Here is a 27,728-nt window from a genome sequence, read left to right on the forward strand (position 1 = left end):
TCTGCTTTGTTCTTTTTCCTGTCTCTTTGAAGCCTTTGCTCAATGTTACCTTCTCCACTAGGCCTCTTAACCACCTAGTTCATTGATTAAATAGAAGTCCCCTAACCCAGCTCCCCAGTGCCCTTAGCCATACCATTTACCACCTTCTAAAATAATGTTCTCATTTATTTTTATTGTCTTGCCCTACCTCCAACACAAGGTAAACTCCATGAAGGCAGTGATTTGTTTTGTTTTATTCACTGCTGTATCCCCATTCCTAGTGCATAGTATGTATTCATGTAAATGTTTGTTGGCTGAGTAAATGAGATAAACACCTGCCCACAGTGAAAGGGATATAAGTAAGATATATAAGTAACTGTAATACAGGCTAGGAAAATGTCCAAAGAGAAGTGTAGGTTGAAGGCCAGGAAATTCAGAAAAGGTTGGTTAATCTGGCGCAGAATTCAAGCAGGGCTTCATTGTGGAGGTGCCTTTTGAATTGGCTCCTTAAAGATGAAAGGAGTAATGTAAACAAAGATAGGGAGGACGAAAAGGAGTAAGTAAGAATGGGAGTGGTGTGTTGACCTCGGGTGGAATACAAGGTATATGAAATATAGTATTGGGAAATAAGATTCAAAAGTTAGGTTTGGAACAAATAGTGAAAGGTCTTAGTGGATTACAAAATTTGAGCTTCTTTCTTTAAACAAAGGGTAGCCAGAGAATGAGATGGCACAGATGTGTTTTATAGAGCGTGTGACAGCATCATTTATTGAAGCTGGATGAGCATTGGGAGAGGCATGGAGGTGCAAGGCTGTATTTCACAAAGGTAGACTCCATTTGGCACTCTTGGCCCTTGTGTCCAGTTTGGGTAATGAGGATGGAGAAGCCATGGTCACAATATAAGGAGGAACAGATTGGGGAGGAAGACGATGACCTACACGGAGAGCCTGGTTGGAGCTGCCACTTGCTTGTGTTCCATTTCTGAGACTAAATGGAAACTCCAGTGGGCAAGGCAAATAAGGAAAATCCAGCTGCTGGAGAAGTTGCTTAATACCTTTGTGCCTGTTTTCTAATCATGGGGCCCTCACCATGTATCTTTCAAGTTTTTGTGAAAATGAAATGGTAAAAATGCTGTGACAAGTTTAAAGCTGTAAATGTATTTCTGTTGGTATATTCTTAACAGTTATCTAATTTTGGTAATTGTGTTGCCTACTGTTAGTCATTTTGCACAACAAATCTTAATTTCAGCTTACCTTATAGATGTTAGAATACTAGTTTATTTTTTCCTGTTCCTTAAGTTATGTGTTCTCTGTGTTTTAGAAGTAGACCAATTTCAGAATTTTATTTTAAAATTTATTTATTTCATTTTCAATGTAACTTGTATTTAATGAAAGTTAACATAAATATTCATAAATATTAGTAAAATAAGCTGTGAGAATTCAATTAAAATTAAAATTTAGAAAGAACAAGCTGGAAATTCTAAGCCTTTAAAAGTGTGTTTAAAATTAAAAAAGGGTCATTTTCAGAATTTTCAGTTCACTCAGCTGTGGAATCCTTGAGGACAGGGACTTGTGATCATCTTTATGACTACAAAGTTTGGCACATTAGAGCTGCCCCATATATGCTTATTGAACAGATGGCCACATGTAAGTAATAACAACAGCTTGGAGGGGAGGAGTGTGGGATGGGTCCTTCCACCTATGTCCCCCTGAGAGGTAAGATGGGCAGGTTACCATCTGGAGCTTGTTCTCTCTGGGTTAGGAAAATAGTTGAAGTGAAACTTAGCAAGTTTTCTTGTTTAACTGCCCTTAAACCTGGCCCTACTTCATAGTTAATCCTTAAGAATAAAAGATAATCTGTTTTAGGCTCTCCCAGCTGTGATTGACCTTTATAGTTACAGAGTGGGAGCAGATCTGAGAATAGTGAAGCAAACTCATTCCTTTTAGGACATTCACACTGATGTCCTATTTTCAAACAAATGAGAAAATTAATTTACTTAGTTTAGTGGTGAAGACTGCTTTATAATTTGAGGGTTTGCAGGTTCTATGTTGTTTGTCCCCACCCCCACCCCCTTCTGCCTACCACCACACTGGTATAGTTCCATGAGTGAACAAACAGATAACCTTAATTATATAAAGGCTTATAAATCATATTTGCCACTTAAATGAGTGCCTTTTGTGGGGTAGGAAAACCACCACTATGAACCAAAGTCATAAAGATAGGATAGTAATTGAGACTTTAATTTTATAAGGCTGACTAAAAATAAGTGCAAAGGAAAGAAATGCCTTTGGGCTAATGAAGAAGTCTTTGTAGCACAGCTTGACTTGTGAACTGGTGTTGAGTGAAGAGCAGGCCCTAAGTATTGGGAGGAGGACGGGAGGCCTGTGGTGTATCTGGGCAGTGATGACACTTGTCTGAAGGGAGCCTTGGTCCTGTGTTAGTTAAGTGAGTGGGAGAGGTGCAACTCTCCAAAACTAGCATAACATTGGCCAACCTGTCAAAAAAGGCTTTCTGTCTACTTTTGTGTGTTCAAAATTTTCTCTAATAAATAGGTAAAAGGAAGGGGCGCCTATGTGGCTCAGTGGGTTAAGCCTCTGCCTTCGGCTCAGGTCATGGTCTTCAGGGTTATGGGATCAAGCCCCTCATCCGGCTCTCTGCTCAGCAGGGAGCCTGCTCCCCCCCCCCGCCCCCCCCCCGCCTTGCCTGCCTCTCTGCCTACTTGTGATCTCTCTCTCTCTTGCTCTCTGTCAAATAAATAAATTGAATCGGTAAAAAGAATAGGTTTTATTTATTTTTTTTAAAGATTTATTTATTTATTTATTTGACAGAGAGAGAGAGAGAGAGAGAGAGATCATAGTAGACAGAGGCAGGCAGAGAGAGAGAGAGAGAGGGAAGCAGGCTCCCCGCCAAGCAGAGAGCCCGACGCGGGACTCGATCCCAGGACCCTGAGATCATGACCCGAGCCGAAGGCAGTGGCCCAACCCACTGAGCCACCCAGGCACCCAAGAATAGGTTTTAAATAGCATCATGAAATTCTATGTAAAATAAATACGGAGAAAATTCGTATATAGGGATATATAGGTACATGTTAAGAACAATGAACTTTCAATGACTTTAAGATAAAATGAGTAAGATTCTATTATAATGTATTGTTTTAATCACCTCTTTTTCGCCTTATTCATAGGGTTAGAATTCCCTCCCCATGGCACATGACACTGGGTACATGAGAGTGAGGTGGTTTATTAATTTCACTCAGCCCAGGCAGAAGGACATGGTACACTGCATAGGGCCACAAGGGGTGGTGGTGGGGGACTGCAGAGTGAAGAATGAGTTGCTGTGGAATGTAGGCCTTGAGTAACAAATGTTTGAGGTGCACCCCTTGGATCCTGCAGGAGAATGTGATTGGCTTGCTTTAAAATAATTCTGTAGTCTGGGAGGGCAGTGAAGCCTAGTACTTGGATATAAGCAGGAAATATGCCAGGTCTCCACGATAAGAAGGGTTATTTAGCCTTTTTTTAAAAAGTAATCTCTACACCCAGAGTGGGACTCAAACTCATGACCCCAAGAGCAAGAGTCATAGGCTCTACTGACTGAGCTAGCCAGGTACCCCAAGGAAGGTTATTTGGCTTTGGGACCTTATCTACAGGAGCAGAGTGGGGAGGGGAACATATAGTTAGGTCATTAAAAGCCCTCCCCATTTTACCAGATGTCAAGGCAGCACAAAATATTGGATCTTTATTTTTAAAATTTTTTTAAAGGGAGTGATTTATTTAAGTAGGTTCACACCTAACATGGGGCTTGAACTCAAAACCCTAAGATCAAGAGTGGCATGCTTGGCTGACTGAGTCTGCCAATAGCTTGAATCTTAATTTTTGACCTTATACTGCATGTATGTAATTTGCACATAGTGCAGGTTAACATTAAGTGTTAATAAATTAAATATTACTAAATTAATAGTTACACATTTGGTATTTGAAAGTCAGGTTTATGTAAGTGCAGTCTAAATTTGGATTTGTGATGCTATCATTATATTGGGATTAGAATTGTAGATAAACCTGACTTGTTTCTGGGTATCATTTTTGCGGATAATAAAGTTACATTTTATTGATTCCAGAATATTCAGTCTTACACTTCAGTTCATTTTCTTCAGACCTTCAAAAGGGGAATCTTATAGACCAGGGAACTTTAAGTAGTAGTCACTTCCTCAGTAGAATTCACATGATAATTAACATTGCTTGATGATGATAATAGTTAAGGGAGTTGATTTTACATGAAGGTGTGCTTTCAAGAATCTTAGGTGACCCATGGTCATTGGAATACAGAGTGGGCTGCAGTGTTTGGTAGCTGCGTTTTACTCCCATTTTCCCAGATTTTATTATTATTACCTTTGCATTTTCACTTGTATGTAGTGCTATCACTTCCCAGCATTACTTTAGCAACTTTTTACAGCTTTAAGAAGTTTATGGGCTGTAAGAAAGTTGTTACATCTCAGGATGCTGATCTAAATGACGCAGTTTTACTTTTAGGGCTAGTTATAATTATTTCCATTTATCTATATTAACCCAGAAAACATATATTAAGATACATTTTTGAGACTGCCAGATAGCTAGGTGCACAGGATTAAAAAGGTGACTCGTAGGAGTCTAGGGGCTGGCAGTCTGGTGAGGGAAACTGGGTCGTAAACACTGTTAAGCCAGTCATTTAGATGTAGTGGGAACACTGTAAACACACTTTCTTGTTGTAATAGTCTTTTTATAGTCTATAGAAGTAATTCTTGCTGCTAACCATTTTGTTCCCAATTATCTGCCTCCCACTTTCACTGCATGTTTATGTCTTCATACATACTTCATACATACTGATTGTCACAGTCCAGAATTATTCCAGAGGCAGGCTGATGAGGCTTGAGGCACATAAAGAGACCATGGTTTATTTTATTTTAAATTTAAAAATCAGTAGTAACTTTATATATTGTTTAGTTTCTTTTGTTAGTGTGTATGTTAAGGTTGTGACTCATTCAAGGTCATGCACCCAGCTAGAGGCAGGACTGAGTCTCCAAATTCCCCACCTAGGACTTCCTGAATGCATATTCTTGCTTTAAGAGTGGCAGTAAGAGGATTGGGCGTACTTTTCCAAATACCTTGTAAGAGAGATGGATTCTGGAAAGGTGTCAAGTAGACAGCTAATCTCATCCATATTGTATGTGACTGATACTTAAAAAGCTCAGAGCACCTCCCTGACTTGAGTTCTTTCTACGTTTCAGTATTAATCTTTTTCTAGATTGTGAGGTGACTTTGCTTTTCAGATTGTTACGGTTTCTTTTTTCTTTCCTCCTTCCCTCTTCCCTTCCTGTGGGCTCCACACCAGCACAGGGCCTGAACTCATGATCAAATCTGAACTGAGAACAAGAGTTGGCTATCCAATGGACTGAGCCACATAGGTGCCCCTTGTTAGTCAGTTCTGTCCTGACGTCCCTGCAACTCTTGGGAAACAGCCTGTGTTTTAAAAACCTTAATATGGAAATGTCCAGACATACATAGTACATGCAGTAGAGAGAATGATACAGTGAACCCTGGGTGTGCCTACCACCCATCTTTACCACTGATCCCCATTTCTGCAGACAAGTTTTGGCTTTTCAAAAATCGGATGGGAATTTTACATTTACACCGTAATAAGCCTGTTCAGGTATGTAAGTTAGCTATCCCAGTAGCATTTAGCAATAAGCATTTGTGATTGTGTTCACAGGTCTTTAGGTCAGCAGGGATGACTCAGTGTTTTGCTCTGCACGTGATGGAAGGGTGCCAAGGGGCAAGCAAAAATACAAAGGTTCTCTTTATATGTACACTCAGAACTGGCAGTCCTGTCACACCTACCTCCTATTGGCCAAAGTAAGCCATGGGGCCACGCCCCAAATCATTGAGGGTGGGAAGGACTGTTCTTATGAAGTGTTCCAGGAACCATAACGTGACTCAACAGGCAAATCTAAACACTGGCCCCATTGTCAGTGTCATCTCAGTGTGAATACGTTTTCCATTATTACAGAACATTATCACCCATTATTTAACTGCCTTTTGTCTGTCTCCCCACTGAAGACTAAAATTTAGCTATCGCTATTTTATCCATAGAGCTTAGCATGTTTAATGCACACAGCATTTGTTTGGTAAATACTGTTTGAGTAAATGGATAACATAATTGAGGGGCTAGGTGAATAGGAAGTTGCTTTTGCTAAAGGCCAGAACCTCATAACCTGAAGAACAGAAAAACTTGTCTGGTCAGCAAGGGTTAAGTGTGAGGATCCTCCTGAATTGCAGATTAGTTCTGGAACTCAGTAGTTGTGGTACTAAAAATACCAGAAAGTTGGGCTGGTAGTCAGTTATAACCAATCCTAAACCTTGTTGCTGAGTAATGTCTTTTCCTCTGCTTTCTGAGACTTTGCTTTAGTTCATTTGTTAGCCGTGTTCATGAGTTGGCCATTTGAAAAAAAAAATGTGCAGTTTTTGGTAAGCCTCTGCTTCCTATCTGGTCTTGCGGTTCGGGCCTTCTAGGTCCATAGTCATCATGTTCTCTGAAAAGTCTGTCTGTATCACACTTGCACCTTGGTAAATTTCTGTCTGCTAGAATCATCATTCTGTGCTAACAAAATGATAAGGACAAATGATAAATCTGCACACCTCCAAATAGGCTAAATAAGAAATAAGTTACCGTTTTCTTTTATCTACATAGATTTTTTTAATGAATGCAAGAGAATTTTTTATTTATTTTTTAAATTATGTTCAGTTAGCCACTGTATAATATATCATTAGTTTTTGTTTAGTGTTCGGTGATTCATTAGTTGTGTATAACACGTAGTGCTCATCATGACCCATGGTCCCCTCTTTTTTTTTTTTTCTTAATATTTTATTTATTTATTTATTTGTCAGAGAGACCTAGAGAGAGCACACAAGCAGGCAGAGTGGCAGGCAGGCAGAGGCAGAGAGAGAAGCAGGCTCCCTGCCGAGCAAGGAGCCTGATGCAGGACTTGATTCCAGGACCAGGACCCTGGGATCATGACCTGAGCCGAAGGCAGCAGCTTAACAGACTGAGCCACCCAGGCATCCCCCCATGTCCCCTCCTTAATACCCATCATCCTGTTAGCTATCCTCCCATGCTCCCCCCATCTGAAACCCTCTCTTTGTTTCCCAGGGTCCATAGTCTGTCATGCTGTGTCTCCCTCTGATTTCTCCCTCTATGGTCCTCTGTGGTATTCCTTATGTTCTACATAAGGAATATGAGTGAAACCATAGAATAATTGTCTTTCTGTGCTTGACTTACTTTACTTGGTATAATCCCCTCCAGTTCCATCCATGTTGGTGCAAATGATGGGCATTCATCCTTTCTGATGGCTGAATAATACTCCATTATATATATGTACCACAGCTTCTTTATCTGTTCATCTGTTGAAGGGCATTTCGGCTTCCACAGTTTGGCTATTGTGAACATTGCTGCTATAAACATTGGGGTGCATGTGCCCCTTCTTATCAAAGCATCTGTATCTTTGGGGTAAATACCTAGTAGGGTAATTGCTGGGTTATAGGGTAGCTCTATTTTTAACATCTTGAGGAAGCGCCCTACTGTTTTTCAGAGTGGCTGTACCAGCTTGCCTTCCCACCAAGAGTGTCAGAGGGATCCCCTTTCTCCACATCCTCATCAACATTTGTTCCCTGTTTTTTTAATTTTTGCCATTGTAACTCGTGTAAGGTGGAATCTCATTTATGGTTTTGATTTGTATTTCCCTGATGGCTGGTGATGTTGAACATTCTTACGTGTGTCTGTTAGCCATTTGTATGTGTTTTTTGGAGAAGTATCTGTTCATGTCCTCTTCCCATTTTTTGACTGGGTTATTTGTCTTTTGAGTGTTGAGTTTGAGAAGTTCTTTATAGATCTTGGATATCAGCCCTTTATGTGTAATGTGATTTGCAAATATCTTCTCCCATTCCATGGGTTGCCTCTTAGTTTTGTTGACTGTTTCCTTTGCTGTGCAGAAGATTTTATCTTGATGAAGTCCCAGTAGTTCATTTTCGCTTTTGTTTCCTTTGCCTTTGGGGACTTAAAAGAAGTTGCTGCAACTGATGTCGAAAAGGTTATTGCCTATGTTCTCCTCATTGACGCCTTTCATCCATTTAGAATTTATGTTTGTGTATGGTGTGAGAGGATGCTCCAGTTTAATTTTTCTGTATGTAGCTGTTTTCCCAGCCCCACTTATTGAAGAGACTCTTTTTTCCATTGGATATTTTTTCCTGATTTGTCAAAGATTAGTTGACCATAGAGTTGAGGGTCCATTTCTGGGCTCTCTATTCTGTTCCAGTGGTCTATGTATCTGTTTTTGTGCCAATACCATGCTGTCTTCGTGATCACAGGTTTGTAATATAGCTTGAAGTCAGTCAGCATGATGCCCCCAGCTTTGATTTTCTTTTTCAACATTCCCTTGGCAATTTAGGGGTCTTTTCTGGTTCCATACAAATTTTAGAATTGTTTGTTCCAGCTCCTTGAAAAATGCCATTGGTATTTTAATAGGGATACTTTTGAAATTGTAGATTGCTCTGGGCAGGATAGACATTTTCACAATGTTTATTCTTCCAGTCTGTGAGCATGGAATGCTTTTCCATCTTTTCGTGTCTTCCTCAATTTCTTTTATAAATTTTCTGTAGTTACTAGAGTATATTAACCTCTTTGGTTAGATTTATTCCTAGTTATCTTATGGTTTTTGTTGCTATTGTGAATGGATTTGATTCCTTTATTTCTCTTTCTACAGTTACATTGGTAGTGTATACTAAAGCAACTGATTTCTGTGCATTGATTTTGTATCCTGCCACATTGCTGAATTGCTGTATGAGTTCTAGTAATTTGGGGTTGGAGTCTTCTGGGTTTTCCACGTAAAGTATCATGTCATCTGTGAAGAGAGAGAGTTTGACTTTGGCAATTTGGATGCGTTTTCTTTTTGTTGTCTGATTGTTGATGCTAGGACTTTAGTACTATGTTGAACAATAGTGGTGAGAGTGTCCCTGTCATGTTCCTGACCTTAAGGGAAGAGCTTTTCCCCATTGAGAATGGTATTGCTGTGGACTTTTTGTAGATGATTTTTATGAAATTGAGAAATGTTCCCTCTATCTCTGCACCCTGAAGAGTTTTAAGCAGGAAAGGATGTTGTACTTTGTCAAATGCTTTTTTTGCATCAATTGAGAGAATCATATGGTTCTTGTCTTTTCTTTTATTAATATGCTCTATCATGTTGATTGATTTGCGAATGTTGAACCACCCTTGCATCCCAGGAATAAATCCGACTTGGTTGTGTTGGATAATCCTTTTAATGTACTGTTGGGTCCTATTGACTAGGATCTTGTTGAGGATTTTGGCATCCATGTTGATCAGGGCTATTGGTCTGTAATTCTCCATTTTGATGAGCTCTTTGCCTGGTTTTGGGATCAGGGTAATGCCGGCCTCGTAGAAGGAGTTTGTTTACATAGATTTCTAAGAAGAAGGTGTATTCAATGAGAAAACTCCGAGCTTCTCTGTATACATTATTCAAAAAGGACACATGAAATTGGCAAATGTATTGATAAACTAGATTTGTATATTCTCATGCCGGATTTTCATCCTGTGGAAATTTTTTTCTTAACAGCAAAGTTTTGTTACTAGGGACTGTCAACAAGACGGGAGACATTTAAATATGAAACTAGAGTTCATAAAACCAATTTAAATTTTAAACAGTATTGGCATATAAAAGTAGTTGTATTTTTATTTTTTTCAGTTTTACTGAGTTATTGTTGACATATAACATTGTATTAGCTAAGGTATGAAACATAGTGATTATATGTGTATTGTAAAATGATCACCACAGTAAGTTTAGTTAACATCACACATACAAATTTATTTTGCTGTGATGAGAACTTTTAAGATCTGTCTTAGCCACTTTCAAATATGTAATACAGTATTGTTAGCTGTAGTCACCATGCTGTACATTAACATCCCCAAACTTATAACTATATCTTTTTACCACCTTCACCCATTTTTGTCACCCTTTTACCCCTGCCTCTGGTAACCACCCGTCTGTTCTCTGATTTTATGATTTTGGTTTTTAAGTATGGCCTTACATCACAATCCCATCTTTTGCCATAAGTATGAGAAATATAATTTTACATTGGTGGTAAATTATAAATGGTAAATATATTATCAATGGTAGTAATGAAAATATTCCTTTATGAATGGAGAAGTGGAGTAAAATTTTGAATTATATATGGATTATCATCATTCTGTTAAAAAATCAAGTTTTGTTTTGTTTTGCATTTTTTAGGTTTGAAGATTGCATAGTCCTGCCTCCAGCACCAGTGGTTTCTCAGTTTTGTGATCAATGTGATTCACAAGAACTTCTTTAGTAACAAACGAAATGATCCAGGGCCGTGGAAAATATGACTTTTACATTGGTCTGGGATTGGCTATGAGCTCCAGCATTTTCATTGGCGGGAGTTTCATTTTGAAAAAAAAAGGTCTTCTTCGACTTGCCAGGAAAGGCTCCATGAGAGCAGGTAGGCAGTGTCCCATGTGACTGTGAAATGACTTGTGTACTCAGGTTCTTTGTTGGTAGACAACCATATCTTTGTTCCTACTTAGTATATTTGAAACTTTGAACTTTGGAAGCCTTGTAAATGTTTATAGAGAATTGGACATCAGTTTTGTGATGAGAAAAATTAAAGTGAGACAATGTCAAAATAAGCTATTAACTTCTGCAGTTATTATCAAAGTGGAAATAGGGACCAAGGCCCAATTAACATCCAGTCTTATCTTTAAATTTTGTTATGTCTGTAGTGAAGGAGATAAGGGTTTATGAACAGAATCAGAATATTACTGAAGCCTAGGATTTTTTTTTTGTCTAGGATACTGAAGTCTTACTTTTACCTTAAGACATTTTACCTGATGATCTCAAATTGACATGAAGGAAAGAGAAGCCTTACTACGGTTAAAGAGTATTCTGTTCAGTGATTTTTCTGAAGGGTGATATAGGTTATTTCCCCAGACTTGTCCTGCTGACAAGTCATGAGACCTTGGGGGATACTCAGTGTGATAAAACCCCACTCTGACTTCATTTGGTGCATTCATGACAGCATTATGTTGCTTTCTGGTCATGTTCTATCATTTAGCCTCTGCTTTAGTTCCAAACCCGATTCTGCTTTGGCAGTAAAAAAGGAAGACCTGCTTTGGCAGTAAAAAAAAAAAAAAAAAAAATCGAACTTCTTCCTCTTTCCTGTGCCATCTTTATGGCCAGAGCTAATCAGTCTTAAAATAGTAGCCTCTGTTAGTGGGCAGAGAAGAAAGTATTAGCATATGCTGCTTGAATAAGTATATTCCTTATTCTTGTCTTAAGGCAGGTACTCTCATTGTCCATGGTAGATACGCTTGTCAAAGGGTTCATTTGCCTTGGCTTTTTCTTTTGGACAATGGCTTAAGTACCAATTGCTTCCTGATTTTATTAATTTTGGGGGGAGGAAAGTCAAATAGGAAGATGAGGATCCTGGCAGCTCCAGACTGTGATGAATGCTCAGTCTTTTTATATATGGTCAATATAAAACCCCTTCTCCAAGGTTACTTCCTCGTAAGTGGGACTAACCCACACCTATATGGCTTATCCACATTCAGACTAATTTATTTGAAGTTAGGTTACTTCTTACTGGTTCTTTTTCTTTGTTTATTGAAGCTGAGTTCACAAAACAAAAGAATGATGCATAGACTGAATATAAGGATTGATTTAATTCCTTTACTCAACAGTATAGTGCAAACCTAAAAATTTTTAACATTGTCATGATCCTCATTCCCTTTTCTAAGATAATCATAAAAAGATTATTTTAGAATTCCCCTTATACAGTCATGGTGGAACCTTTATTCAAAATAATAATAATCAACAAATGAGATATTTCAAAATCTGTAATTGCTAATAGTTGTCATAAATTATAAGAGTCTGATAATCTTCCAAAAAAGCTAAATTTTACTTTTTCATTTGCAGGTCAAGGTGGCCATGCATATCTTAAAGAATGGTTGTGGTGGGCTGGATTGCTATCAAGTATGTATAGAGAACATTTCAAGGATATCTTATAGTTGTATATTAAAATATTTGCACATACTAATACTGCCTCTTATTAGCACATTGTTATTTGTTTATTTAATTTTTTAAGATTTATCTATTCTAGAGAGAGAGAGACAGAGCAAGTGAGGGCGGGGAGGGGCAGAGAATCCTGAAGCAGCCTACCTGCTGAGCACAGAGCCTGATGCTGGACTGGAATCCAACACCCTAAGATCACAACCTGAGTCAGTCAAGAGTCTGCTGCTTAACTGACTGAGCCACCCAGGTGCCCTTAGCTAGCACTTTTACAATTTTTAAATAAATCCTTGCTTTTTTAATGAATAACACTCAAAATATACAAAATTGAAGCCAGTAAAAGTCATTTAGCGGTTTAATAATTTATTTAATTTGAATGAGAAGACTTTCTTTTACCTGTCTGATTGAAATATGTCTGATATACCTGTGTGTTTTTTTAAGATTCTCAGTTTAAGAGGTAACTTTGTTAGTGAAATATCCTGTTTAAAATTTCCTGTATTAAAATATCCTGTATAAAAATTCCAAAGAATATACAGATAAATTAAGATTTAGCAAAGTATTGGATATAAAATCAACATATAAAACTAAGCTGCATTATGAGCAGCAATTAGAAAATGAAATGTTGGGGCACTTGGGTGGCTCAGTCGGTTAAGCATTTGCCTTCGGCTCAGGTCATGCTTTCAGGGTCCTGAGATTGAGTCCCACATTGTGCTTTCTGCTCAGTGGGGAGTCTGCTTCTCCCTCTCATTCTCTCTCTCTCTCTCAAATAAATAAATATCTTTTAAAAAATGTTAAAATGGTACCATTTTCATATAATTTTTTTTTAAAGATTTTATTTATTTATTTGACAGAGATCACAAGTAGGCAGCGAGGCAGGCAGAGAGAGAGGAGGAAGCAGGCTCCCTGCTGAGCAGAGAGCCTGATGCGGGGCTCGATCCCAGGACCCCGAGATCATGACCTGAGCCGAAAGCAGAGGCTTTAACCCACTGAGCCACCCAGGCGCCCCTCATATAATTTTTAAAAACAGGAATTATTTAATTATAAATCTAACAAAAGATGGGAAAGATACCTGTGGAGAAAATGAAATCATTACTGAGAAAAAGAAGACAAATAGAGGGATATATTATTTTCATGAGTTGAAAGATTCATTATTGGAAAGTCATCATTTCCATAGTGACAGGTTAAATGCTATTCCATTTAAAACTGTAGGTGGTCATGTGGCAGATGGTCAGTTGATTTAAAATTTGTACAGTAGGGCGCCTGGGTGGTTCAGTTAAGCATCTGCCTTTGGTTCAGGTCATGATCCTGGGGTCCTGGGATTGAGTCTTGCTCAGCTTGGAGTCTGCTTTTTCCTCTCTCTCTGCCCTTCCTCCCCGCTCATGCTCTCTATCTCAAATAAATTGGAAAAAAAAAAAAAAAGACTACCCTAAAAATTGAAAACACATTTAAAAAAAATAAGTAAAATTTGTATGGTAGTACAGAAGTCCAAGTAAAGTGAAGATACTCTTTTTTTTCATTTAAATTTTGATAGTTAACATGCAGTGCAATATTGGTTTCAGGAGGAGAACTCAATGATCCATCATTTATATACAACACCTAGTGCTCATCACAAGTACCCTCTTTAATACCCATCCCCCATCTAGCCCATTCCCCACCCACCTCCCTTGGTCAGCCCTCAGTTCTCTACCATTAAGCTGCTCTCCTTTCTTTCTTTTCCCCCTTCCCTTATGCTCATCTGTTTTCTTTCTTAACTTCCACATATGAGTGAGATAAGGTATTTGTCTTTCTCTGATTTATATCACTTAGCATAATGCACTCTTGCTCCATCCATGTCATTGCAAATGACAAGATTTCTTTCTTTTTGATGGTTGAAAATACTATTCCATTGTATATACATACCACAACTTCATTATCCATTCATCAGTTGATGGACATTTGGGCTCTCTCCATTAGATCTGTTATTGTTGATAATGCTGCAGTAAACAAGAGGGGTGTATGTACCCCTTTGAATCTGTATTTTTGTATCCTTTGGGTAAATACCTAGAAGTGCAATTGCTGGATTGTAGGATGGTTCTCTTTTTAACTTTTTGAAGAACCTGTAACCTGTTCTCCAGAGTAACTACACCAGTTTACTTTCCCACCGACAGGCAAAAAGGTTCCCCTTTTTCCACATCTTCACTAGCATCTCTTGTTTCTTGTGTTGTTAATTTTAGACATCGTACAGGTTTGAGGTGGTATCTTCTTATGGTTTTGATTCATATTTCCCTGATGATGAGTAATGTTGAGTATCTTTTCACGTGTCTCTTAGCCATCTGGATGTCTTCTTTAGTGTCTATTCATGTCTCCTGCCCATTTATTAACTAGATTATTTTTTGGGGGGGAGTGTTGAGTTTGGTATGTTCCTTAGAGATTTTGGATACTAACCCTTTGTTAGTATGTGATTTACAAAGTATCTTTTACTGTTCTGTGGGCTGCCTTTTGTTTTGTGATTGTTTTCTTCACTGTGCAGAAGCTTTTTATCTTCATGAGGTCCTAAAAGTTCAGTTTTGCTTTTGTTTCCTAAGCAAAGATATATGTAAGAGGTGAAAGTATTTGCTATACTGGGCATCGAGCTTTATTATGAAGCTGCACTAATTAAGTCAGTATGGTAGCATGTCAAAATACATAAACCAGTAGAATAGAATGGAGAACCCTAAAACACCCACACACAGTCTGTTTATTGCAAAGGTGGTATTGAAATAGGGAAATGTGCTTTTCAATAAATATTGCTGTAACAATCCATATGGAAAAATTACAGTTTGATTTCTACTGCATTCCATACATAAAGATCAACTCCAGGTGGTTCATACTCTTAAATGTGAAAGGTAGAACACTGAAAGAATTTTGAGAAAGATCTCTCATACAAGAAATGGGTAAGATGGGTGATTAAAAGTACGCTTAAGCACTGAATAATGTATAGAACTGTCTAATCACTGTATTGTACACTGAAACTAATAGCACTGTATGTTAACTATACTGGAATTAAAGAATAATTAAATAAAAATGATTTCTTGGGGTGCCTTAATGGCTCAGTGGGTTAAGCCTCTGCCTTCGGCTCAGGTCATGATCTCAGGGTCCCAGGATCGAGTCCTGCATCAGGCTCTCTGCTCAGAGTGGAGCCTGCTTCCCTCTCTCTCTCTCTCTCTCTCTGCCTACTTGTGATCTCTCTCTCTCAAATAAATAAATAAAATCTTTAAAAAAATGATTCTCATACAATTTGTATGAAGCACCTACCACAAAGGAAAGTATTTTAAAATTTGATGTTAAAATTAAGAACTTTTGGTCAAGAGTATAAAAGAATGAAAAGGCATATTACAGAAAGTTAAAAAAAAAAAAAGGACTGATGTTTTTAACCCACAGAAGTTTCGTGTCCAAAATACGTAAAGAATTACCTCGAATCAGTAAGAGAAAACAAACAGCCTAAGAGCCCAACAGGAAAAATAGTTGACCAGCTGCTTCACTAAAAGATTTTACTTGGCCAGTGAACACATGAAAAGGGGAAATGCAAATTGAAAGAATAATAAAATAATTCCATTTTCCATTAACAGATTAGCAACTTTTTGTACCAAGTGGGACAAAGGGAGCTATCAAATTCTGCTCAGTGAAATTTGATATAACTGTTTTGGAAAATACAGTAGCCATAAGTGAGACTATCTCCCCTGCATAAGATTCCCTAGTGGCTTTTCAGTTCAAATGAAATCTGTATCAGGATTCACAAAGGTTGTGTACCATGGGGCCCTGGCTACCTCTGACCCCAGGGCTGCCTTCACCAACACTCCATTCCTTTGTACACTTCATGTTAACTGCTCGACATGTATTTTGCCTGTTTTCCTTCACTAAAATGTAAGTTTTTAGGAGAATGGTATTTTCATTTTTTAAAAATATTTGAGAGAGCATGAGAGAGAGAGAGAGAGAGAGAGAGCGCAGAAGCAGGGGGGGAGGGGCAAAGGGAGAGGGACAAGCAGAACCTGGATGCAGCACTCCATCCCAGGACTGCGGGATCATGACCTCGGCCGAAGGCAGATGCCTAGCTGACTGAGCCACCCAGGCACCAGGAGAACAGTATTTTTGTTTTGTTTACTGCTCTGTTTCCTGATCCTAGAACAGCATCTGGCCCATTGTAGGTGCCTAAGGATGTCTTTTAAATATGAGTTGGGTTAAAAACAAACAACAAAAAAACACCCCAAACTAATGAAAAAGACTTAGGAGAGATGTTTTCACACAGTTTTAGCTGCTTTTAATGGATTTCTGTTTGTTGTGATAGGATATAAGTATTTATTAAATTTAAAAAAAATATTAAATGTAAGATAAATTGGATCTCAAAAAAAATTGGATTTCTTCAATTAAAATTACTGATTATTATTTTTCCTAGTTGGTTTGGATTGTGTTCTAATGTTGATAATTTACAGGGGAACCCTTATGAGTAGATGGGAAAAAATAAATTACTAAATACAATTGAAATAGCATATAAAAAATATAAATGTACCTTTGACCCTTCAACAACATGGTAGTTGGGGCAGTGACCTGCTGTGCAGTTGAAAAGCTGCATATAACTTTTGACTCCCAGAAGCTTTACTCTTAGCATACTATTGACCAGAAGCCTTAATAAAGGCTTCTGTTAACACATACTTTGTATGTTATAGGTATTATATACTGTATTCCAAACAATAAACTAGAGGAAAGAAAATCATACAAAATACACTTACAGTGCTATTAAAAATCCACTTGAGTGGATCCTGAAAGTTTAAACTCCTGGTAAGTTCAAGGGTCAACTGTATATGAAAATAACATACAGGCATTTTCATTTTGAGTGATTTGTTCTGAGAGTTTTCTTTTGTTGTCTATCTCCAAGTGGGAGCCGGTGAGGTGGCTAACTTTGCTGCATATGCCTTTGCACCAGCCACCCTAGTGACTCCATTAGGAGCTTTCAGCGTCCTAGTAAGGTAAGGATGCTATGCTTCTTGTGTAGGAACAGTAGTCAGTATATTAGTCCATACAGCATTCAGTGCCATCTAATTACACATGCTCAGCATAATTGACAGTTAAACAATCTTGAGAACTTTTTTTTTAAACTGTGTAGTAATTGCTTTTAAAGGGTTCTCTCTTGTGCACAAGCGTGCTGTCAATTTGTAGCAGAAAATATGCTCCCATGCTTTGTCTTGCTTTTATTACAATTTTTTAAAATTTCAAGTTTGACTTGTCACAGCACTTAACATTTGAGACACAGACACTTTGGTAAAATGGTGGTTGGTGATAAGTCAGTTTCTATACCTACAGTAAACCAATGATTGGTGCAAGGCTGTGTACCTCTGAAGACTGCTCTGGGGGTACCCCTTTGGAAGGAGCAGTCCAAGACTTGTCCTTTTTCTATTATTTTAATGATTAGCCCAAACAGCCAAGCCCATATTGAAGTTTGGATTTTGGTTACTATTCTCAAAGTTTTTGATAGGTTTTTTTAAGTCTTTGTTTCCCCCCCAGGGTAGTGTGTGTGTGTGTGTGTGTGTGTGTGTGTGTGTGTGTATAAGTCAGTATTGTATTTAAGTTACATAATTTTTTAAGATACTATATAATCTAGTATATAAAGATATATTGTGGTACATGTCTTTTACCCTTAATTTTCTGTATGTTATGTCATATTTATAGGTTTACATCATATGTTTTTTAGATTTGGTTAAAACTGACTTTTAAGTATTAAAACTTGATCATTTAATAGGCAAATTATATAGAATGACACGAACACATAGAAAGGCTGCCTCAACCAGTATGGATAAATTAAAGTTGAGCAAATTTTAAACATTGGTTTGGACATAGATTCTTAGATTATAAATTTGTATTGCACCTCCATTTATTGTGAATTTCATACTGATTTTCTACAGTAGAAATATGGGAACAATACTGGTTTAGTGTTCCATTGTTTTTCTGGAAACTTCCATTTTATGATTGAATGTGCCTTTTCTTTACCTTTTCTGAAAGCCAAAGAATCTTCACAAGTTTGTAATGTTTTAGTTTTTTAATAATTTAAATTCTGTGTTGTGTTGATTTTTAAAAATGAGAAAAGTAGTTGATAATTTTAATGTTCTCCACTCCCCTCCCCCATTTTAGTGCCATTCTTTCTTCATACTTTCTAAATGAAAGACTTAATCTTCATGGGAAAATTGGATGTTTGCTAAGTATTTTAGGATCTACAGTTATGGTCATTCATGCTCCAAAAGAAGAAGAGATTGAGACTTTAAATGAAATGTCTCACAAGCTGGGAGATCCAGGTAAGAAACAAGAAAAGCTTTATCAGTCTCACTATTTTACTTTTTAGTTTAGTTTTTATTTTAATCAAAATTTTATGTGCATATGAAGAGGCAAATTGTTCTGCATGGCTTATTATGAAAAATAATGGTCATTTTCCTCTCCTACCAGCCCCAAATGCCTTGTTTATTTTGTTCTTTAACTCTGTGTCTCTAAGTAACATCCTTAAAGTGCTGTTACTCTCTTTGGCTTTAGGCATCATCTGTGTGTCTACTACCTACTGTATCTACCTGGTTTTGTTTAAATGATTTATTTACATTATAGTCATTATATAACTTTTATTCCCAGCTTAGACATATACAACTACTTTTCCTTCCTTGTTTGTTTTTTCTTAACTGATAATGATCTTTTTTGATCACTTTTCTATGAATTTATCAGTCTGTCCTAAAACTCTACTCCAGTGGTCTTAATTCTACCCTCAGTAATTTCAAACACATTAGGTATTCTGCAGTTTCATCTCTTCTGGAAATTTCTCCCAAAATCTTATTTGGCCTTAGTCCAGGCTGGTATCTTGAGCTGCTGGCACATTTGTTATTGTGGACTTTTCATCAGCATCCTGAAGGGATCCCCTTCACTTTTTTCTTCGCTCTGAATCCTGGGTTTGCTCCTTCATTTTGGTTGGAGCCACTATTGTAGGAGACAAGAAAGGCACAGAAGAGATGAGACTTTTTAAGTCCTTATATATATAAAAATGTCTTTAGTCAATGTGACCTCATTGTCTTCTCACTTCCAGTGTTGCTAAGAAATGACAGTCGATTCTTTATCTTTTATATGTTATCCATATTTTGTCTTTAGCAACCTTTAGGATGTCCTCTTTGCCCTCATCATCTGAAATTTTGCACTGAGGTACTTAGATGTGGGCTAGTTTTTATCCATTGTGCTAGGTATTTGATGGATTTTTTTGAAATTTGGAAATGTCTATCTTATTCTAGGAAATCAAATTTGTTCTTTGATATTCTTTCTTTTCTCTTTGTGAAATTCTTCTTTCTCTTCTGTTGATTGGACCTCCTGAAATATACAGTGACTTTTCATATAGACATGTGTGCACGTGCGCACATGTAAACACACGTACATATATATACACAAATGTACATATATACATATACACACTATATATACATATACACATACATATGTGTGTATATATGTACGTGTGTATTTATATTATATATTTTTATATATTTATTTTATAATTATATAATAATTTTTATATATTTATATATTATACATAATACATATATTTTTTCATCTTCCTGTTTTTACTGCTTTTTCTTTTTAGCTCTGCCTTCAGGGAGATTTCCTCAGTTTTGTCTTCGCAGCCCTTTTGAGTTTTTATTTCTGCTATTACATTTTTAATTTCTAAGAGCTTGCTTTTGCTCTTTGGTTGTGTATGTGTCCAAAAAACCAAACAAAACGTGAAATTCACCTTCAACATTTTGCAGATGTACAGTACATTATTGTTACCCACATGTGTTGTGTTGTGCAGCAAGTCCCCAAAGAGACCTGGTTATTTAAGAGTATTTCTGCAAACTTCAGTATTGGGATTGTTTGTGGGCTCTGTTTTTTCTTTTGCTTTAGTCATTTAGTTTTGTCTTTAGGCAGTTCTGATTAAATGCTGGACATAGAATATTAAAAAGTGTAAAGGCTCTAAGTGATGTTTTATTCCTTCAGAAAAAACCTATATTTTTTTTGTTGGACAGATACAAGTACCACAGATCACTTTTTCTTTCTTCCTTTTTTTTTTTTTTAAATATTTTTTTATTTGACAGAGATCACAAGTAGACAGAGAGGCAGGCAGAGAGAGGGAGAAGCAGGCTCCTCGCTGAGCAGGGAGCCCGATACGGGGTAACCCATTGAGCCACCCAGGCGCCCCGCGGATCACCTTTAACTTGAAGTGTTGTTTCACTCTTTGTTGAGGCTGGTTTCTTTCCATTTTGCCTGTATTTCTTAATCATAGACTCTTAGCTGATACCCTGGGATGTTTACTTGGACCATCCACCTGGGTGACCTTTTTTTTTTTTTTTCTTTTTTTTTTCTTTTTTTTTTTAAAGATTTTATTTATTTATTGGACAGACAGAGATCACAAGTAGGCAGAGAGGCAGGCAGAGAGAGAGGAGGAAGCAGGCTCCCTGCTGAGCAGAGAGCCCACTGTAGGGCTCCATCCCAGGACCCTGGGATCATGACCTGAGCCGAAGGCAGAGGCTTTAACCCACTGAGCCACCCAGGCGCCCCCACCTGGGTGAACTTTTAATGGCAGTGTCTGTGTCAGCATTCCAAGACTGCAGGTGTCTTCACTACGCTCTCTGGCATTTTTACCAGGCTGTCTATTTGGTTTCTAAAAATCTAGGCATATATAGCTTCTCTTCCCACAAATGCCTTAAGGGGAGTTGCATACAGAAATTTGGGCTCCACTTCACTTCAGCTCCTTCCTTTCTGGAATCTTGGCCCCTTGTGTCCCAGCTGCTTAGGCAGCCCAAAATGCCATTTTTATTTTTATTTTTATTAACACTTCACAAGCTCCAGGTCACCACTTTCTGCTGGAGTTTATGCCTTTCCTTATCCCTGCAGTCATCATAAGGGAGAAAGCAGAGGTGAGTGTTGATCTTATCTTTTTCTCCAGATTTTCACCTTTCAAGTTCCAGCTGCTCTGGTATTTCATCAGTATCTTTCTGAAGATTTATTAATAGTAGTTTTATGGCATAGCAATTTATGTGTTCCAAAGTTTTCCTCTGTCTACACCGAGCAAACAAAGGTTTTGTGTTTTTCTTGTTTTGGTGCTTCCCCTGGTGAACCTTGGGTGCCTTCTGAAATCAGACTTGTCAGATCCCCAGCAAAGTCTCCTGCCAGAGCCCTCAGAGTTGAGTACCCCAACCCCCTGTTTTAGTGTATTACCTACGCACTCAACTGGCCAGAGTACTCCAGTTTGCTGTGGCAGTCCCTAAGATGTTCAGAACTGAGCAGAGTTCCTGGATTTTAATGCTTCTTTAATAGACTTGAAGCCAGGTCTCCTGTTTTTCTCTCTCCTTTACCCTGCGTCCAGAGATCCATTCTATCTTTGGAGTGTTCCGTGCTGCAAGCTGAGTTACTTTCCCATCTTTCATCATTGTTGATGTGGGATTCGGCTTTCTTGGATGTGTTGTACAGTTAGGAGTTTATCTTCTGCTTTCTGGCTTCCATAATATTGTTACTATCACCTCCTTTACCTTTTCTTGTTTTTGTATGTTTGCTGCTGCTGCTGCTTTTTTTTTTTTAAGATTTTATTTATTTATTTGACAGAGATCACAAGTAGGCAGAGAGGCAGGCAGAGAGAGAGGAGGAAGCAGGCTCCCTGTTGAGCAGAGAGCCCGATGCGGGACTAGATCCCAGGACCCTGGGATCATGACCTGAGCCGAAAGCAGAGGCTTAACCTACTGAGCCACCCAGGTTCCCTGTATGTTTGCTTCTTTAAAAGTCCTATTACTGTTTATTTTATTGGCAGAGTTTAAGGAGGGAACAGAGTAAATTCATGCGACTTCTGTGGCTCAGTTTCCTCATCTCAAAATGCATATGATGGTATCTATATTATAGGTGGATGTGAGGATTAAATGAGTTAATCTGTGCAAATTGCTGAGAAAAGTGGCTGGGCCATGGTGCTCCACAGTTGTTCACTATTACCATGCTGGGTTCAGTTCTTCACATTCAACCAGAACCTGACAGTATTTTTGATTCTCTTACTGATTTGCTATTTACCCCAGTGGTTGTCTCTAAGTATTTGAAAAATGTACTCCTTTTAGGACAAACTTGAATTTTAACTGCTGTTCTTTTTAGCATCTGTAAATTGTTGAGTGTTCAAGGTCATCTCATGATTTCTCTCCATTAGTTTGATTTTTTCCGTTCTTGGAGTTAAGGCTTTCCAGTGGGAGAGAAGTAGTGAGCTATTCTAGAGTGGATGGCTGCAAGTCAGCCTCATCTCCATTTTCTGTGATCTAATTATCATGAGCCCTAAAATGCTATGTTAAAAATGTTAGTAACAGTTTATGAATATGAGAAATAGTGTAATCTTCCAGTATATACATCTAACTAAATTTTTATGAGTGTACTTTTGCTGGGGCAGCAAAAGAAAGCGAATGTTTATTTTAAGGTCACAGCTTTTCTCCTCCTCATTGAGTTAATATTTGTTTTGGATTCTCAGGAGTTTTTTTTAGTACTTACGCATTTGACTAAATATAACTTTTCTTTGCCTCCCCCAGGTTTTGTGGTCTTTGCAACATTTGTGGTCATTGTGTTATTGATACTAATCTTCGTGGTGGGACCTCGCCATGGACAGACAAACATTCTTGTGTACATAACAATCTGCTCTGTAATTGGTGCATTTTCAGTCTCCTGTGTTAAGGGCCTGGGCATTGCTATCAAAGAGCTCTTTGCTGGAAAACCTGTGCTAAGACATCCCCTGGCCTGGATTCTGCTGCTGAGCCTTATAGTCTGTGTGAGCACACAGATTAATTACCTGAACAGGGCCCTGGATATATTCAACACTTCCATTGTGACTCCAATATATTATGTATTCTTTACAACATCAGTTTTAACTTGTTCAGCTATTCTTTTTAAGGAATGGCAAGATATGCCTATTGATGATGTCATTGGTACTTTGAGTGGCTTCTTTACAATCATTGTGGGAATATTCTTGTTGCATGCCTTTAAAGACGTCAGCTTTAGTCTAGCAAGTCTCCCTGTGTCTTTTCGAAAAGACGAAAAAGCAATGAATGGCAATCTCTCTAACATGTATGAAGTTCTTAATAATAATGAAGAAAGCTTGACCTGTGGAATTGAACAACACAGTGGTGAAAATATCTCCCGAAGAAATGGAAATCTCACAGCTTTTTAAGAAAAATGTAATTAAATGGTTAATCTGTAATTGTGTTACCAAGTGAATTTGAGTATCAGAATGTGTCTGAAAAAGCATTGTTCTCAAAAAATGTTCTCTGGAGACAATCTTTTATAAGTTTCACTGATTTGGACCAAGAAATTACTTTATTATATTTACATGATGGTAGCTCACTAAAATGACCTCAGTACATGGCCAATTTCTATTAACATTGTATTATTATAGAGGTATTTTAAATTTTTCTTTCACCACAATCTAAATGCACTGACAGTTTTAAGTCGATAAAAATGCTTTTTTTTTTCATTGGTGATTAAAATCTGAAATGTACATTTGTCATCCCCAGTCCACCAATCCCTGACCATTTGAAGGCTTTTTGATTTAAAAAGGAACAAAATTTTCCTAATACCTTATCCTGTGATTCACCTTACCTATAAGAAGAACTCCTGTTTGATGAATTTTTTAAATTTTGAAATGTTAGTTTAAGAGAATCCTCAGTTATGAAATGAAGAAAAACTCAAATTTACCAAACAATAAAGGGTAGGAACTTGCCCCATGGGAGATGTTTCTCACACTGTGACTTATCACACCACATTTGATGGTCTTTCTATTCCTTGATGGCACCTTGCTAAACCAGCGCATCCTACATCTGTCCGACTGCAGCCTGACTGGTTTCATTCTTTACTTACTCTAATCTCTTGATACTTGGACTCTTGATTTACCATTTTACATCAGCTCTTGTACTTTTCGGTATATTTTCATAATGAGTTATATTGTCATTTAGATCTTCTAACAACTCTGGGAAATAAAGTCAAAAGACTTAACTTTTAAATTTAGCTCATGTTATAATAAAAAGACAAATTGAAACAGTTCTTTTCTAAGTCTGAATGCTTAGAACAAACAAGATGGTTATAAAATACGGTTTCTTTGTACCCAGTATTTTACTTTGCTATAGTGTTTGTTCAGATTATTGTATATTTTGGTCTTTTAAAAATATCCATGAAGAAATGTTTATGGAAAATTTCAAATGTATGCAAAAAAGGTAGACTAGTATAATGAACTCCATCCAGCTTCAGAACCTATCATAGCAATCAACTGGGTTTAAAAAAGTAAACCATTTCCACCTAGGTTGCAGGAAGAACATGGGCTTGCTCCCATTGTGCTGCTCCTGCCCAAGGTCATACAGCTTGATCCCTACTGTGTAACCAGTCACCACTGGTGCCTCACTGTCCTTACCAGGGGATTGCCAGAGCCTCACCAGCCTCATGGTGTCCTGCCACACAGCTCTCCACTGGCTTTATTAGGGCCGAGTTAATGGTCTCCAGGTTTCACGAAATAAAATCCCTTTCCCCAGCATTTTTTAATTCTCTAAGGAGCCTTTGTAGACATTTCTTTTTAATTGCTTCCCCCATGTAATCTTAATATCACAGATATACTATGTGTTTATGTACTATGTATCTGTACTTTGTACCTAATAGAGTAAGAACCAATTTTCACCCCCATGGCTGTGATATGGCACTCAATTCAGATTAATATAAATTCTTAATTCAACATTTTTTTAAATAAATTTTTTAAAGATTTTATTTATTTACTTGGCAGACAGAGATCACAAGTAGGCAGAGAGCAGGCAGAGAGAGAGAGGGGGGAAGCAGGCTCCCCACTGAGCAGAGAGCCCGATGTGGGACTCGATCCCAGGACCCTGGGGTCATTACCTGAGCTGAAGGCAGAGGCTTTAACCCACTGAGCCACCCAGGCGCCCCCTTAATTCAACATCTTAATAGCACTGGAAATTGCATTAATGTTTAATAAATATTAATAAATGTTTAAATTTGGTTTATAACTCAGTCTTAGAGAATTTAGTAATATGAATCAATTTTAGGTATTAATCATAATTCCTCATAGTCTGTACTTCAGTATAGGGTGAGCATATACTACCCTCAGTCTGTGGCAGAATGCTGGCCCCAGCGTTAGTCACATTACCTAAAGCAACATTTTTAGGTAACTTGGTAATGAACAGTTCTGTCTCATAGTAAGTCAAGGTTAAAGAGTCCAACGGAGTAGTTCACAGGCTTTATCTTCAGTAGCATGTATGATGGGTTTTAGTGTTCTGTTTCCAAAGCCATATGGCAATTACTCCCTATCATGATTTTGTCCCTTCTTTCAAGGTGGCAGGTGACCTAGACTAGATCTCCTGGGCCAGGTCTGTGCAGATAAGTAAAGTATCTTGCCCTACCCAGGGCTCAGGGTCACAATACTAAACGAATAAACACAAATAAGTTTTATTAGTTTTATTTCTGTAACCTTTAAATCATACCCTACAAATTATACTCTGTCACAATTTAGTAGAAGCAGAGGAATCAAGTTCACTATTTTCTGAAACACTGACACAAAAAAGGGAAGGGAACAATGACTTAGAAAAGGTTACTCATAAAAGACCCATCAGGAAAAATCCCCGAACAAAAGCTGCATAATTAAGTTTAATTCTAATTGGTAGTGCATTTTATTACAATGAGCTGGTAGTAAGTTTCTTAAGTCCGTAAATCTTTCCCCAAATATTATTGATCCTTTGCTAAGGAATAAATGGATGACCTCAGCAGCAATTTGACATAGCTAGCTGTTGGAACATTCCATAGAAAAAATGGAAAGTTATTCTGTAAGAACATGATGGCAACAATCAGCAGCCAATATTCTCAGACTTTCTAATTACCAAAAGCATATACAATTTTAGTCTAGAAAAATAAGTCAATTTTATAAAATTAAGCTTTAAATTGAAAAGTACCCCCTTTAACAGGCACAGAGATAAGGAAAAATAGTCCCTAAAAATCTCACTAAATAGTTTATGGAAAGGAAAACATGCCCTTAAAAGTTATTAAATCCAGGTCAGTACTGGGAATCTTCAAAAACATGATGTACATGTCCTCAGCTGCTGGCCAGGGACTGGTGGATAGGTGGCTGAAAGCAGCGAACATGCTCCACGGGGGTGCTTTCTCCATCACCAGACTTCAAGTACTTGTCCAAGATAGTAATTATTTCATCATTTAGAATCTGGAACTTGCGAATTCTCTCTACCATCTTCTTTAATGGCTGCAACAATTAAAATCAGGATGTTTTATTATCAAAACATGTACATTTATTCATGTTTCAAAATGGCAGGATTTTCACATTTTCTCATAAAAATTAAAGCAAACTACTAGCACACATATCTATTTCTAATGTACCTATTGGAACAATGAATATATTTTGCATTTAAACACATCTCCATTGGTTTCATGCTACTGACTATATTACCTGTACAACTGATAGACCTATTCATTCAACACATAGGTATTAAGCTGCTGTGTACTAAAAACGGAATGTAAAGAATGTCAGTGGAGAAATGCCAGTATAAGTCTTAGATTCCAGTTCTTGTGGACAGGATTCTTTGATAAGACTGCTAGTACAACAGAACTGGATAAAGAACACATGCATGTACACACACACATACACAAAATGACACTTTAAAAAGCATTGCAGGTTTTGTCTATGCAGGAGGTAAAGCGAGAGCCAAGACCTCCTAAGGGACAGACGGCACTAGTGGCAATGGGATGAGATGTCCTGAGGTATAAGCAAGTGGGATTACACCTAGAAACTCCCAATAAAGCTAGGCCCCTCTAAAGTGACTCCAATTTTGTTAACAGTCCGTAGAGATGAGAAGCAAATAAAAATCTAGGGAGGAAAAAAAAATCTAGGGAGAAAAGCAATCCATGGGATGCCTGGGCAGTAAAGTCAGTTGAGCGTCTGACTTTTGGTTTTGGCTTAGGCTGTGATCTCAAGGTCATGAGATTGAGCCCCATGTGAGGCTCCACACATCGTGGAATCTGCTTGAATTTCCCTCTCCCTCAAATAAATAAATCTTAAAGAAAAGAAAAGCAATCTAAGTTCAACTGGACAAGAGCTGGCAAATAAACCCAACACAAAATATTTCAGAATTTTAGATAACCTTTGAGGCTTCAGATACAGGGGCACCTGGGTGGCTCATTGGGTTAAAGCCTCTGCCTTTGGCTCAGGTCATGATCCCGGGGTCTTGGGATAGAGCCCCGCATCGGACTCTCTGCTCAGTGCGGAGCCTGCTTCCCCCCCCCTCTCTCTCTGCCTGCCTCTCTGCTTACTTGTGATCTCTGTCAAATAAATAAATAAATAAAATAAAATTAAAAAGATACTAGAATTACAAGATATACATGAAATTTGTAAAAAAAAAAAAAAATTCATCGAAGACAAAATTATCAATTACCACCAAGATTTGAAGAACCAAATCAGACTTTTAAATATAAATTCACTCAAAATTAAAAACAGTAGATTAGAGCTGAAGTGAATCAGTTAACTAAATAATACACTTTTCTGCAAACAGACCAGAGAGATAAGAAAATGAAGATATGGGAGGTAGAA

The 27,728-nt window shown here is 37.7% G+C and overlaps 3 protein-coding genes across 5 annotated transcripts in view; 2 read left to right on the forward strand and 1 right to left on the reverse strand.

The window, feature by feature from the left end:
* Window positions 1–10,388, forward strand: part of NIPA1 (NIPA magnesium transporter 1) — a gene marked incomplete at its 3' end in the record, with an annotated part of 93,026 nt that extends 82,638 nt beyond the window's left edge. Inside the window, exon 6 of the mRNA XM_080809540.1 lies at window positions 10,307–10,388. Coding sequence (XP_080665666.1) covers window positions 10,307–10,388 — 82 coding nt within the window. The remainder of the gene's footprint in view (window positions 1–10,306) is intronic.
* Window positions 10,307–24,169, forward strand: NIPA2 (NIPA magnesium transporter 2). Its single transcript, XM_080809538.1, has 5 exons — window positions 10,307–10,538; window positions 12,011–12,067; window positions 16,995–17,085; window positions 18,245–18,405; window positions 22,672–24,169. The coding sequence occupies exons 1-5, from the start codon at window positions 10,400–10,402 to the stop codon at window positions 23,304–23,306; spliced, it is 1,083 nt and encodes a 360-aa protein (XP_080665664.1). The 5' UTR covers window positions 10,307–10,399; the 3' UTR covers window positions 23,307–24,169.
* A 694-nt stretch (window positions 24,170–24,863) lies between these two features.
* The window catches only part of CYFIP1 (cytoplasmic FMR1 interacting protein 1), a 119,991-nt gene continuing 117,126 nt past the window's right edge, over window positions 24,864–27,728 (reverse strand). For all 3 annotated transcript variants that reach the window (XM_080809536.1, XM_080809535.1, XM_080809537.1), the window contains one exon: window positions 24,864–26,387. In XM_080809536.1, coding sequence (XP_080665662.1) covers window positions 26,223–26,387 — 165 coding nt within the window. In that variant the 3' untranslated portion in view covers window positions 24,864–26,222. The remainder of the gene's footprint in view (window positions 26,388–27,728) is intronic.

Source organism: Martes martes (genome assembly GCF_963455335.1).
Source record: "Martes martes genome assembly, chromosome: 7".
In the NCBI taxonomy this organism is placed as follows: Eukaryota; Metazoa; Chordata; class Mammalia; order Carnivora; family Mustelidae; genus Martes; species Martes martes.